The following is a 12,449-nucleotide window of genomic DNA, read 5'->3' on the forward strand; positions in this document are numbered from 1 at the left end:
GCCAGCTGTAGTAAAAAACTGCTTTTATTGACACTGAGTTGCTGCTGACGCTCCAAGCATAACCAGGGGGTCAGCAAAGGCACAGAATTTGCATACAGGTTCACACAGGGAAGATGGGGATCAACACATCATGAATATAATTATGAAAGAGGGATTAATGCAATAAATCGTCTGGCTGTCTGGTCTACCTCTACAAGAGGCTTGAAGAACCCAGCCACAGGGTAGATTACATTTTTTCACTTTAACACATCCAGATGTTTTGCTATCACAAACACAGTGTATAATCGACACGGGTGTTTTCAACAATGCAAGATTTCTCACTCTGCTGTCTTTGAATAATTACATCTGGGAAAGCACACACCACCCTAATTCTTTAGCTGGAAGAATCTTGATTGGATGATGACTTCTATTTATAAAGCCCTGCTTGTATTTGAACAAATGTTTCCCTTCACTCTCTTTTAGTTGAAAAATCCAGCTGTAGACCTGCTGTTTCAAGTACCTCTGAAATTTGAACACTAGGAGATTTAGTTGATGAATTCATGTTTTTCTACGACCTTGGTGCAGGAGAAGAAAGCAATGAACTCCCCCCTTCCAAGTGAAGATAAATGGGGAATGTGGGTGTTGGCTGTTTTGCAGCCAAACCTTCTTCAATTATATGATGGGAAGCTGGGAATGCAATTTGCAATAGATGGCTCCTGGAGTCCTTGGGCAAGGTGTTGGCCTGGACGAAGATGGACCAGGAACTGATGTAATCGGGAGTGATGTGACTGTTTGCACAGCTGGGAATTAGTTGTATCTGTGCACTGAAATCACACTGTTCTATTCTCTCCAAATATTCCATTTCTGTACATATTGGGATACTTCCGTCCACCACACAAGGCATGGGATAAAGATCCCAATAGCGTATGTTTGGTTTTATTTAAAACTTCAGCCACATAGAAAACTGTCAGATATGTAATGTCACAGCATCACAGCAAAAAGTATCACATATTTCACCGTAAGAGCTATAAAAACTTCATGGGAAGAGGGAGTCCAGATTATTTGGAATAACAGTTAATCATCTTTAAAGATTTATCTGGTTGTTAAAATGTCTTGGACTCCACCCTCCAGAAAAGTCACGTGTGTCAGAGTATTGAAATGGGTTCGATCTTCTAAGAAATATATGGTTGGCTTTCTGGATTAATCTCTATAGAGCAAGCAGAATGTGTAATTATGTGGTCAGTGTTTAGACTCAGGCACCTCTGAATTTAAAGGGCTCTCCTAAGGGAAATAAACTCCTACGAAGAGTTCCATGTAAAGCACTGAAATGTATCGCATGGACTCCTGGAGGAGTGGATAAATAGATTCACTTCAATTAGACCTTTGGTAAAAGATGGCACACAAAGGTACATTTAAGAGCTTCATACCTGGCGCCATCAAACTACCAAAAACAAATGAAAAGATCCAAAAGAGTTCAGAAGACTCCAGATATTCATGTCAACTCAAGAGTAAGGGGACCGGAAAGCAAAGTCTGCCTCTAATGATGCAGTTCAGTTCCCTTGGAGTTGAGTCATTTCTTGATTATCAATACCAAAAAGGAGACAAAATTTTTAATCTTTTCACTAAAATGAGTTGATTTGGAAGCAAATGGTATGAGACGGGGTGGGTACTGTCAAAACATTTAATTATATTTCTTCAATCCATATATTTTTTTATCCCCCCCAACCCTCCCTGCTTTCCCCACTTGGTGTCCATGTGTTTGTTCTCTACACCTGTGTCTCTATTTCTGCCTTGCATTTCCCCTTTCATAGTTGTTAGCATTTGCCATATGTATTGAGGTGCTCCTATATTGGGTGCATATATATTTATAATTGTTATCTCCTCTTCTTGGATGGATCCCTTGATCTTTACGTAATGTCCTTTCTTGCCTCTTGTAACATTTTTTATTTTAAAGTCTATTTTATCTGATGTGACTATTGCTACTCTAGCTTTCTTTTGATTTTCATTTGCATGGAATATCTTTTTCCATCCCCTCACTTTCCGTCTGTATGTGTCCCTAGGTCTGAAGTGGGTCCCTTGTAGACAGCATATATATGGGTCTTGTTTTTGTATCCATTCAGCCAGTCTGTGTTTTTTGGTTGGTGCGTTCAGTCCATTTACATTCAAGGTAATTACCGATATGTATGTTACTATTACCATTTTCTTAATTGTTTTGTTTTTGTTTTTGTAGGTCCTTTTCTTCTCTTATGTTTCCCGCTTAGAGAAGTTCCTTTAGCATTTGTTGTAGGGCTGGTTTGGTGGTGCTGAATTCTCTTAGCTGTTGCTTGTCTGTAAAGCTTTTGATTTCTCCATCGAATCTGAATGAGATCTTTGCTGGGTAGAGTATTCTTGGTTGTAGGATCTTCCCTTTCATCACTTTAAATATATCGCGCCACTCCCTTCTGGCTTGCAGAATTTCTGCTGAGAAATCAGCTGTTAACCTTATAGGAGTTCCCTTGTATGTTATTTGTCGTTTTTCTCTTGTTGCTTTTAATAACATTTCTCTGTCTTTAATTTTTGTCAATTTGACTACTATGTCTTGGCATGTTTCTTCTTGAGTTTATCCTGCCTGGGACTCTCTGCACTTCCTGCACTTGGGTAGCTATTTCCTTTCCCATGTTAGGGAAGTTTTCAACTAGAATCTCTTCCAATATTTTCTCAGGTCCTTTCTCTCTCTCTTCTTCTTCTGGGACCCCTATAATGCAAATGTTGGCACGTTTAACATTGTCCCAGAGGTCCCTTAGGCTGTCTTCACTTCTTGTCATTCTTTTTTCCTTATTCTTTTCGGCATCAGTGATTATCACCATTCTGTCTTCCTGGTCACTTATTTGCCCTTCTGCCTCAGTTAATCTGCTGTTGGTTCCTTCTAGTGTATTTTTCATTTCAGTTATTGTGTTGCATATCTCTGTTTGTTTGCTCTTTAATTCTTCTAGGTCTTTGGTAAACGTTTCGATCTTTGCATCCAGTCTTTTTTCAAAGTCCTGGATCATCTTCACCATCACTATTCTGAATTCTTTTTCTGGAAGGGTGCCTATCTCCTCTTCATTTAGTTGTTTTTCTGGGTTTTTATCCTGTCCCATCATCTGGTACAAAGCCCTCTGCTTTTTCATTTTCTCTATCTTTCTGTGGCTGTGGTTTTCAGTTCCACAAGACGAAACACGGCTGATACTGCTTGATACTGCTGTCTGCTCTCTTGTGGAGGAAGCTATCCAATCCATATTTTTCATGAAAATATTATGATGTTTTGCACTACAGTGAATTCTGTATACACAATATCTACTGCTTTTCCTTAGTAATCCAGGTCAAAAACCTAACCCATATTTTTCTCTGTTTATGGTAACTGGGGCAAGCTTCTCCTAGACCGTCCCTCAGATCTAGGCTAGATCAAGAATATGAACTTTGCACAAAACTCCCCACCTATTTGAAAGCACTAGAGAGCTACCAAGGCAGCCAGAACTTGAGAATCCAGGACCCTGTTGAGAAGGGAAGTTTACTGAAGTGAAACCAATACTTTGTGGAACTTTTACCCTTATGGTAATTTTTAAATTATAAGGGCACAGGGACAAGGGGCTAAGAATCTGAGTAGAAAGTGCTGCTAAGAGACCAAGGAGCTAAGCAGAGCTTTCAGCAGTCTCACCACTGAAATTCAGGGTGTCCAAGGTAGAAGAGCCCTTGTAAAAAGACCTGTCTTTCAGTTAGGACACCAGAGAGGCTGTGCCCAGGAGTAAGGGAAGCCACAATAGCCCTCACAAAAGACTGAAACTCAGCGATGAACTAACTCAATCCTAGACCAATTTAAAGTCATCCTTTCCTACTCTTATTGGTTTACAGAAAGCAAAAATGATAAAGTTAAGGAATAAAACAGATGTTATCCTGACAGCATCTTGCATCAGATATTTCATTAAGAGGAAAAAGTAAATTTCCGATGTAAGAAATAAAATAGCTCCTTGATGGGTAAACTCACTAATGAAGAAAAGTGAGTCATACTGAGCACAGTGGTGAAGATCTAAATTTCTTGTGATTTACCTGCAATACCAACATCAATAAAGACAAAAATGCTTAATATGCTGCAAAACAAGGACGTGGGTGACATAACTAACAAGTGTCATCAGTTAAAGATTAGTCTTTATACAAGAACATTTGAAATTGCAGAGCTCATATATATATTACGTACATAATATATATATAACAGAAACTTGATAGAGATTGCCTTAAATTTAACCACAATTCTCAAAATTTACATGAGGTTTCCAACAACGAAATGATGTGGGAAAGGTGAAAAAATGTTTGTAAACTCTCAATAATACAGAGCAAGTTTCTATCGACTCTGCTAGAGGAAAGAGTAGTCTTTTTGCTCTCTTTCTATAGAAACTGGTTTTGTATAATTATTATATAAAGAAGAGACCATAGAGTTTTCAGTCAAACGTGTAAGAGAAAAAGTATTACAGGGTGAATTAGGCAGTTAATTAATAAAATATTTTTTACTATGAAAGCTAATAGGCCAAAGAAAAATAAGCCCCTTGAAGCATCAGGGTCCTTGGGGACCTGACACTGACTTTTAGGAACTGGAGACTGGACCCCGGCATCCCCTTGATAACCTAATGCAAATACCTGCTGGCGGCTCAGTTTCAGCTCGCCGGCTTCCAGCTCACGCCATTTATCTTCACCCCTTTATGAAAATCAGAGCATTTACCCATCTCTCATCTTCCAGCTAGAAGACAGGGCCTTTTAAGTTTTATGCCATTTTTATTACAGGTTTTGTAATGTTATAGCTCAAACACTGAAACATTTACCTTAGAAAGAATTCATCAAATAGCCAAAAAAAAAAAAAAAAAGCAAAACCCAAAAAACCCTAAGTTAACTCTAAATTACCAATTGCCATTTTAATGGCAAATCTGAAAATTGATTGAATATATGAAGAATAACTCATTTACAAATCTTACAATCATTTGCAAACACATGCGTTTAAAATTAATTGTGATTTCACTAATCCTCATGACCTGGGGTTTATGTGAAAACATTAGTTATTCAGTCAGTATTTGTTGAGCATCGGCTATGCCATAGGTACAAATCACATCTTTTCTTGAAAAAAAAAAAAAAACTTTAGAGAGAGAAATGGACAAGTCATTTTGCTCTAAATGGGACTGAGATTCTCAACGATAATTCAAACTCTTGGTTTGGAGAGTTTAACTAGATTTCCTAAAATCATTTCCAAATACCTAATGTAGGAAAGTCACAACTAACACGTAAACATAAAGTAACAGTTAAAGTCGTGTGTAAAAACTATTAGGAAAACACACACACGCTCTCCATAGGGAGACTAGTGCTTCTAACACAATTTTTCTTGAAAATCAATGACTAAAAATTGATTCCGTGTATCAGTAACAATTTAAAATATTTGGTTGATCATATCCAGTGACACTGTTCTCAAGTTAAAATTACCTTCAGGAAACATTCGGCAGATACTGTGTTATTGAGTGCTGCCTGGGAATGCAACAGAGAGTAAGAGAGGCATGGGCTTTGCTTCTCAGCAAGCTCACAGCCAGTGTGAATACACACAAGGGGAGCAAATGGTCTTAGTCTGCACTAAGAATTTACTGTTTAAAATACCCTTTAAAATATCTCCTTCCTTAGGAACAGTCCCTATATTATCAAGGGCTGCAACCTGCCAGCTAAAGAGAGTTGGAATTTTCTGTCTCCCTTACAGATCAGGAAGGCTAAGGAGTTGTAAGAAAAAGTCATTTGACTTTCTGGGGAGGTTCTTTAAATGACGTTTACTTAGGTACAGGTCCTCCTTTGCCCTTCTCATTTGCTGCTTCTTTCTACCTGTTACATGGACATGATGGCTGGCACTGCAGTGACCCTATTGTACCATGAGGCAGCTTTGGGGAAGGCAGAGACGAAAGATGAGAGGAATACGATAAACGGATACTATCATGGTCTCACCATGTTGGCCTGGCACTGTCTACATACAGACTTTTATGTGAGAGAAACTATACCTCTATCTCATTTAACACAGCATTACTTCCAGTCTGCTATTTGCGGCCAACTGAAACTCCTCTTTTAAACTCCTCTTTTCTCTGGAGGTGGAAGACCATATAAAGTAGAATTTTAAAAAAAGACAACCACCATACATTTCTATGAATTTCCTAAGAAATGTCCTAATATATGTAGAAACTTATATAAGACAGCTATTCTTGGACAGCTTTCTAGATACCTTCAACCCAAAATGACTCCCATTTCCATTCTGGGATGACTGAACCTTGGCCTTCATCTCTAAAAATTATTTCAACTTCACGATCACAAGGTACATGTTTCCTCTCTGTTTCTAGTTCATCCCATTCAACCACCTCCACACCTGCGACCACTGCCTTGGGCTGAGTCCTCATCCCTTCTCTGCCTGATAGGTTTCTCTTGGCCTTCTTTGCTTTAGTCCACAGTGATGAGTTTTACAGAATCTGCCACGTCTCCTCCAGAATTTCTTCTCCTCTGGAACTCGAGGGTCTTAATCACGTAGTTTGAAGTGCTTGAGCAGGTTCGTAGATCACTTTAAAGGAACACAGCAGCTTTTCAGCATGGAGGGAAGAGGGCCCTTTAGATAAGAATGTCAGGCAGCCTTTTGAATTTTGGAAACATCGTCACCCTCATATCATCATCTTGCTCACCACAGCCGTCTTCCTCACCACCTTCCTCACCGCTGCCTTTGTCCCACTGTCCTCATCACCACTGTCCTCACTACCACCTTCTAAATTACTACCGCTATCCCCGTTGCAGACACGCTAGAGAACATGAGGGGACACGCACTAGCACTTTCACCATCAGGTCATTTGACTTCACAGGAACCTGAGGAGCTGGGCTTTATGATCCACCCCGTGAACCGGTGACCAAAGGAGAATGTAGACGGTGAACATGCTCAGATCCCGGGGACGGTAGGGGGGTTTGAATCCAGTTCTGGTCCAGAGTCCACCCCTTCCCATCTTGGTTATACTGCCTCCAGTGTTCTGGGGTCCGAAATATGTGACCCCCCCCGCGATGACAAAGGACATCAGCCTTCCTGGAACATGTTAGAAAATGTAATTGTGAATTTGATTTACCAACATTGGCAAAGACTCCTTTGGCGCATCGAACGTCTAAGAGAGAGAGAGTTTGAAGTCCTTGCGAGGGACCCGTTTTTCTCGTTTTATTACTTGTATCATTGCACAACTAGTGACAACAGCTCTGCCCTGAGGGAATCTCAAGCTCATTGTCCAATGTCTGTTTGAAGAGAGTTTTGTGCTTTTGCCAATGTTCACAGGTGAATACATTTTCCATTATGCTGCTCAAGGTCTCTTTCTTTACTTAAGATCTATGGTAAGATTCTTCCTTGAATTCAGTGGTATTAACAACAACAACACAACAAAAGCCTCTTGCTCTCAATATTTAGTCCGTAACTAGGTACACAACTCTGAGCTTAACTCAGGCTCCACTGACGTAACTAATTAATCTCACCCACTTGGTAACATTGATAGGTTTTCTTATTTTAGATTGGGGTTGTCCAATTTACAACATTACTATGTCTATATTGAATGTTATACTGTGCCTTGAGTTGTTTTCTTGAAAGAGGTTTGCAAGAAATTCTACAGATAAACCAATGTCCCCCATTGGATATCCCATGAACACCAGCTCAATAAGACATGATGAGATGGTCTAGAAAAAATTATTCCCAGGTCAAGTAAGTATGAGAAACTCCTCTTAGAAACACACAAAGCATTTTAAAGGTACCCAGAAGTCTTACAATAAAAGAAGTCTTTCACACCGTTCATCTCCGTGTTCTCCACACCTGCCTGACCCAGAAATATCCCTCTACCACCTGCTCTACAATGATATAACTCGTGGAACTTATTTCTTGGAACACAGTTTGAGAAACATGGGAAGACTGAGCAATCTGTATCAGCTGTTACAGAAACACTGTCATGGGAGCAATCGAATGGACCATATCAGCTGCGTGGACTTTGCTGTTTTGAGGTTAGAATCCTGAGTGTCCAGGATGCCACGGGGAGGTGGGGAGGTTTCCACCTCCTGAGTGAGGCATGCAGGGCTGCCGATGTGGAGAGGTCACTGGGGAGCCAGGCGCTGAGAAGGGCTCTCTGGGGGAGCCCTGGGACGCTTGAGAGATGGGTGGGCACCTGCAAATCCAGACGTGGGTCTTTCTTCTGAACACCCAGGAGGGTAGAAAACATCAGCGGTAGACAAGGAAGCACAGCACCGCGGCTGAGAGCGACATTCACAGGCAGCCGTGCTCACGTCCCATTGCTGCCACTTCCCTGCCCGTGACCTTGGAGATCTAGATTCCCCGAGCTGACAGTAAGCTCTCTCATTGGCTACAAGATGTGGCTCATGAAACCGAGCTCACACAGTTACATGAGGCAATGGATTGAAGGTGGAGAGCCCCGTGGTGGGGGTGGATGTTGGCAAATGGCGGGGCTGTCCTTACTGATTCTACGCTCTTGGTCAGGAAGAGGAATGGCGAGTCCTTGGCTCTAGTCCTGACCCCCAAAGCAACCATGACCTTAGCACGCTTCCCTCAGATGCATGGTGCCGATGATACAATTCTGGATACAAATTCAGCTGCTGGATGCAGTCTTGCACACTCAGCCTGTCCGCAAACATTGCTCCGTTGGAATAAATAGGAAACAGCAACCGCTATCCACAATCATAAAGGTACAGGAGCCGTGGATAAGTAAGCAATGGCTCTCCCAGACAAGCTAACTTGGTTATTATTTATAAGCTCCTGGGCCACCCTGTTATTGCCAAGAAAATCTGCTTTACCTTCTTGCTGCTGTTCCGTCTGGCCTCTCAATCTGTACTTGCTGAAAAAGATAGTTATTGTTATGCTAAAATCACAATCGGACTCGCATAATTCCGCACTAAATAACACCAATAAAACCATGAAAATGGCACTCTGGCATTATAAGTTATCTTCTGATGGACTTTAACAAGATTCAGCACTTTTGTTCTCACAATGCTCTGGTAGTCTCAGCTTTCCAAAAAAAAAAAGAAAAAAAGAAAAAATGTAAAAAAGTAAAAAAGCATTCCGGCAAAACACCACCTGCTCTCCACAAAGGAGGGTTTCGACGTTGCGAGCAGGGAGCCCGCAGGGGCTGTGGTACACGGGATTGATGATTGATTCATCAGCCATCATGGCCATGGCCACGGCCGCGGGGGGGTGTTCAGCAGGGGTTTACCTCTTTCCTGGTGAATTTCGGTGCGTGATCGTTTTTGTCATCGATCATGACTGTCGCTGTGGCCGTGCCTGTCAGTCCGACATCCAGTCCAGCCATGTCTTGAGCCTCGATGATCAATTCATATTTGGGGTTTTCCAGAGTCTGCAAGGCAAAAACACACCAGAGAGGATGACGTTTAGATCTGGGTTGCCACGCGGGACAGCACGTTGCTGGGGCTGACGCCATGTGCCCCCCTCTGTCGAGGGCAGGCGCCTTTGAAAGTGCTCTTACCTGGTGTGTATAAATGCACCTTTGGAATCTCTCCAAGGCAAGACAGTCACTATTCATGGACTAGAGTTGGCTGAGGGGATGGAAACTTAATATCATTTCCCTCATGCAGTATCACTTACCACCATAATTCCTTGATGTTATTTTAAGGGTTGCATAAAATATAACCATACGCATAATTTATAATTTATTTCATCACCTTCTACTATTAGGACTTGAGGTTATTTCTAGTCTTCTTAAAGTTTGACAATTTTATATAACACTGCAATGAACATCTTTATTCAGGACGCTTTCAGTATATTTTGACTTTCAGAAAAAATGAGATTCCAGGAAGTGGAGTTATTAGGCTAGAGAGAATGAACATTTTAAGATTCTTTATTGATATTTCAACATTGCTTCCCAAGAAGATCTTACCGATTTTCATATCATTCCTAGCAGAATGTTTAGTTTATGATCCCAGGCATGGCTTGTCCCTAAAGAACAGCTGATCTTGCCCCATGAAGCAAATTGGGGGATTAGCGTGATTCTATAATGGCTATTGAACAAGGATGTAAGTTTCTCTTAGCAGTTGCCCTTCTCCAACTTGCAGTCAAGGTAGCTAATGGCACGCACCCCAGGGCAGCTGCAAGCACTCATTGTAGTGGATACGTGGTGCCCTGCCTTCCAGCGTCCATCCCCTCCTCCTCTGGTACCAATGCTGTGCTTCCTTTGGGGTATCAGCCCTTCCTCACTCTTAGCACAGGTGGAGTTCAGGTAGGGTTGACTCTATCCCTGGACTAGGGATGGTCATGTAGCTCAGGCTTGTACAATCAGGGACTCCCGTTGCCATTGCCATGTGATGGGCACATAATGCAAGTTAGGCCACCTGGGATTGAAACTCAGTTCCAGGACGTATTTCTTTAGAACTCTTAGGTAAAAGAATCTCTCTTTCTGTTGGACTTGAAGGTGGTAGGACCTAAATCTAGAGCTGGTGGTGGCCACTTGCAACCACACAGAGAAAGGCAGCCTGAGAAAGAAGATGACACAGAACTGAGAGGTAGGGATGGAGTTCTTTTAACCTCATTGAGCTCTTGAATAGTCATCCTTGAAGCCAGAATTTACCCCTTAGATCCTGTAAGTTCTATAAGCTAATAAATTCCTCCTTTCCTTAAGACATTTAAATGAGACGTTCTGTGAGAAGCAACAAGGGAATGTTGACTAATATTGCAATGAAATCTGCGATCAATTATTTGGTTATTTGCAAGAATGTATAAGAGCAATAGTATCACACTACGGTATCACAACAGGCTCTTCACAATAGTATTCCAATAATTTCATGAATACATTGTTTTTCCTTTTAAAATTTTCTCCTCCACAGAAACATTTTTCTTTTTTTTAACCAAAGGGAGTATTATAATTTTTTCTTTCATTAGTTTATGCATTCATTTTGTTGGAAGGTATTGACCATCTAGTCTAAATACTGTGCTGGGTGTTGGGGATGTAGGGATGGGGTTCAGAGAAGTTTAGGGTTGAGGACAGGCATGTTCACACACAACTGTAAAAAACAGAGTCAGAGCTAAGCAGAGGTGCGTACAAATTCTTCTGATAGCACAAAGGGAGGACGCGTTGGCTTAACTCTCTTGTAGTTTAACACATTTTATAAATAATTTAAAAAAATGAACCAGCCAATTCCTCTCTCCTCACATAGATAAAACTTCATTTTCTTTTTTTATGACATCTTTGCTTGGTTTTGGTATCAGGGTGATGGTGGCCTCATAGAATGAGTTTGGGAGTGTTCCTCCTTCTGCTATAATTTGGAAGAGTTTGAGAAGGATTGGTATTAGCTCTTCTCTAAATGTTTGATAGAATTTGCCTGTGAAGCCATCTGGCCTGGGCTTCTGTTTGTTGGGAGATTTTTAATCACAGTCTCAATTTCCATACTTGTGATTGGTCTGTTCATATGTTCTATTTCTTCCTGGTTCAGTTTTGGAAGATTGTACTTTTCTAAGAATGTATCCATTTCTCCCAGGTTATCCAATTTGTTGGCATATAGTTGCTGGTAGTAGTCTCTCATGTCTTTTGTATTTGTGTGGTGTCAGTTGTTACTTCTCCTTTTTCATTTCTAATTCTGTTGATTTGCATCTTCTCCCTATTTTTCCTGGTAAGGCTGGCTAATGGTTTACCAATTTTGTTTATCTTCTCAAAGAACCAGCTTTTAGTTTTATTGATCTTTGCTATTGTTTCCTTCATTTCTTTTTCATTTATTTCTGATCTGATCTTTATGATTTCTTTCCTTCTGCTCACTTTGGGGTTTTTTTGTTCTTCTTTCTCTAGTTGTTTTAGGTGTAAGGTTAGGTTGTTTTTCAATATTTTTCTTGTTTCTTGAGGTAGGACTGTATTGCTATAAACTTCCCTCTTAGGACTGCTTTTGCTGCGTCCCATAAATTTTGGGTCTTTGTGTTTTCATTGTCATTTGTTTCTAGGTATTTTTTTATTTCCTCTTTAAAACAGTTTGGAAGTTCCTTAAAAAACTAAAAATGGAACTACCATATGACCCAGTAATCCCACTACTGGGCATATACCCAGAGAAAACCATAATCCAAAAAGAAACATGTAGCATAATGTTCACTGCAGCACTATTTACAATAGCCAGGACATGGAAGCAACCTAGATGCCCATCAAAAGATATATGGATAAAGAAGATGTGGCACATATATACAATGGACTATTACTCAGCCATAAAAAGGAATGAAATTGAACTATATGTCATGAGGTGGATAGACCTAGATTCTGTCTACAGAGTAAAGTAAGCCAGAAAGAGAAAAACAAATACTGTATGCAAACACATATATATGGAATCTGAAGAAATGGTACTGATGAACCCAGTGATAGGCAAGAGTGGAGATACAGAAGTAGAGAATAGACTTGAGGACACGGGGCTGGGGTGGGGGGCGAAGGGGA

General features: G+C 40.7%; 1 protein-coding gene across 2 annotated transcripts in view; it reads right to left on the reverse strand.

Moving 5' to 3' along the window:
- Positions 1-12,449, reverse strand: part of CDH13 (cadherin 13) — a 1,023,084-nt gene that overhangs the window by 137,232 nt on the left and 873,403 nt on the right. For both annotated transcript variants that reach the window (XM_057711305.1, XM_057711306.1), the window contains exon 8: positions 9,243-9,383. In XM_057711305.1, the coding sequence (XP_057567288.1) occupies positions 9,243-9,383 (141 nt within the window). The remainder of the gene's footprint in view (positions 1-9,242; positions 9,384-12,449) is intronic.

This window comes from Hippopotamus amphibius, chromosome 16 (genome assembly GCF_030028045.1).
Source record: "Hippopotamus amphibius kiboko isolate mHipAmp2 chromosome 16, mHipAmp2.hap2, whole genome shotgun sequence".
In the NCBI taxonomy this organism is placed as follows: Eukaryota; Metazoa; Chordata; class Mammalia; order Artiodactyla; family Hippopotamidae; genus Hippopotamus; species Hippopotamus amphibius.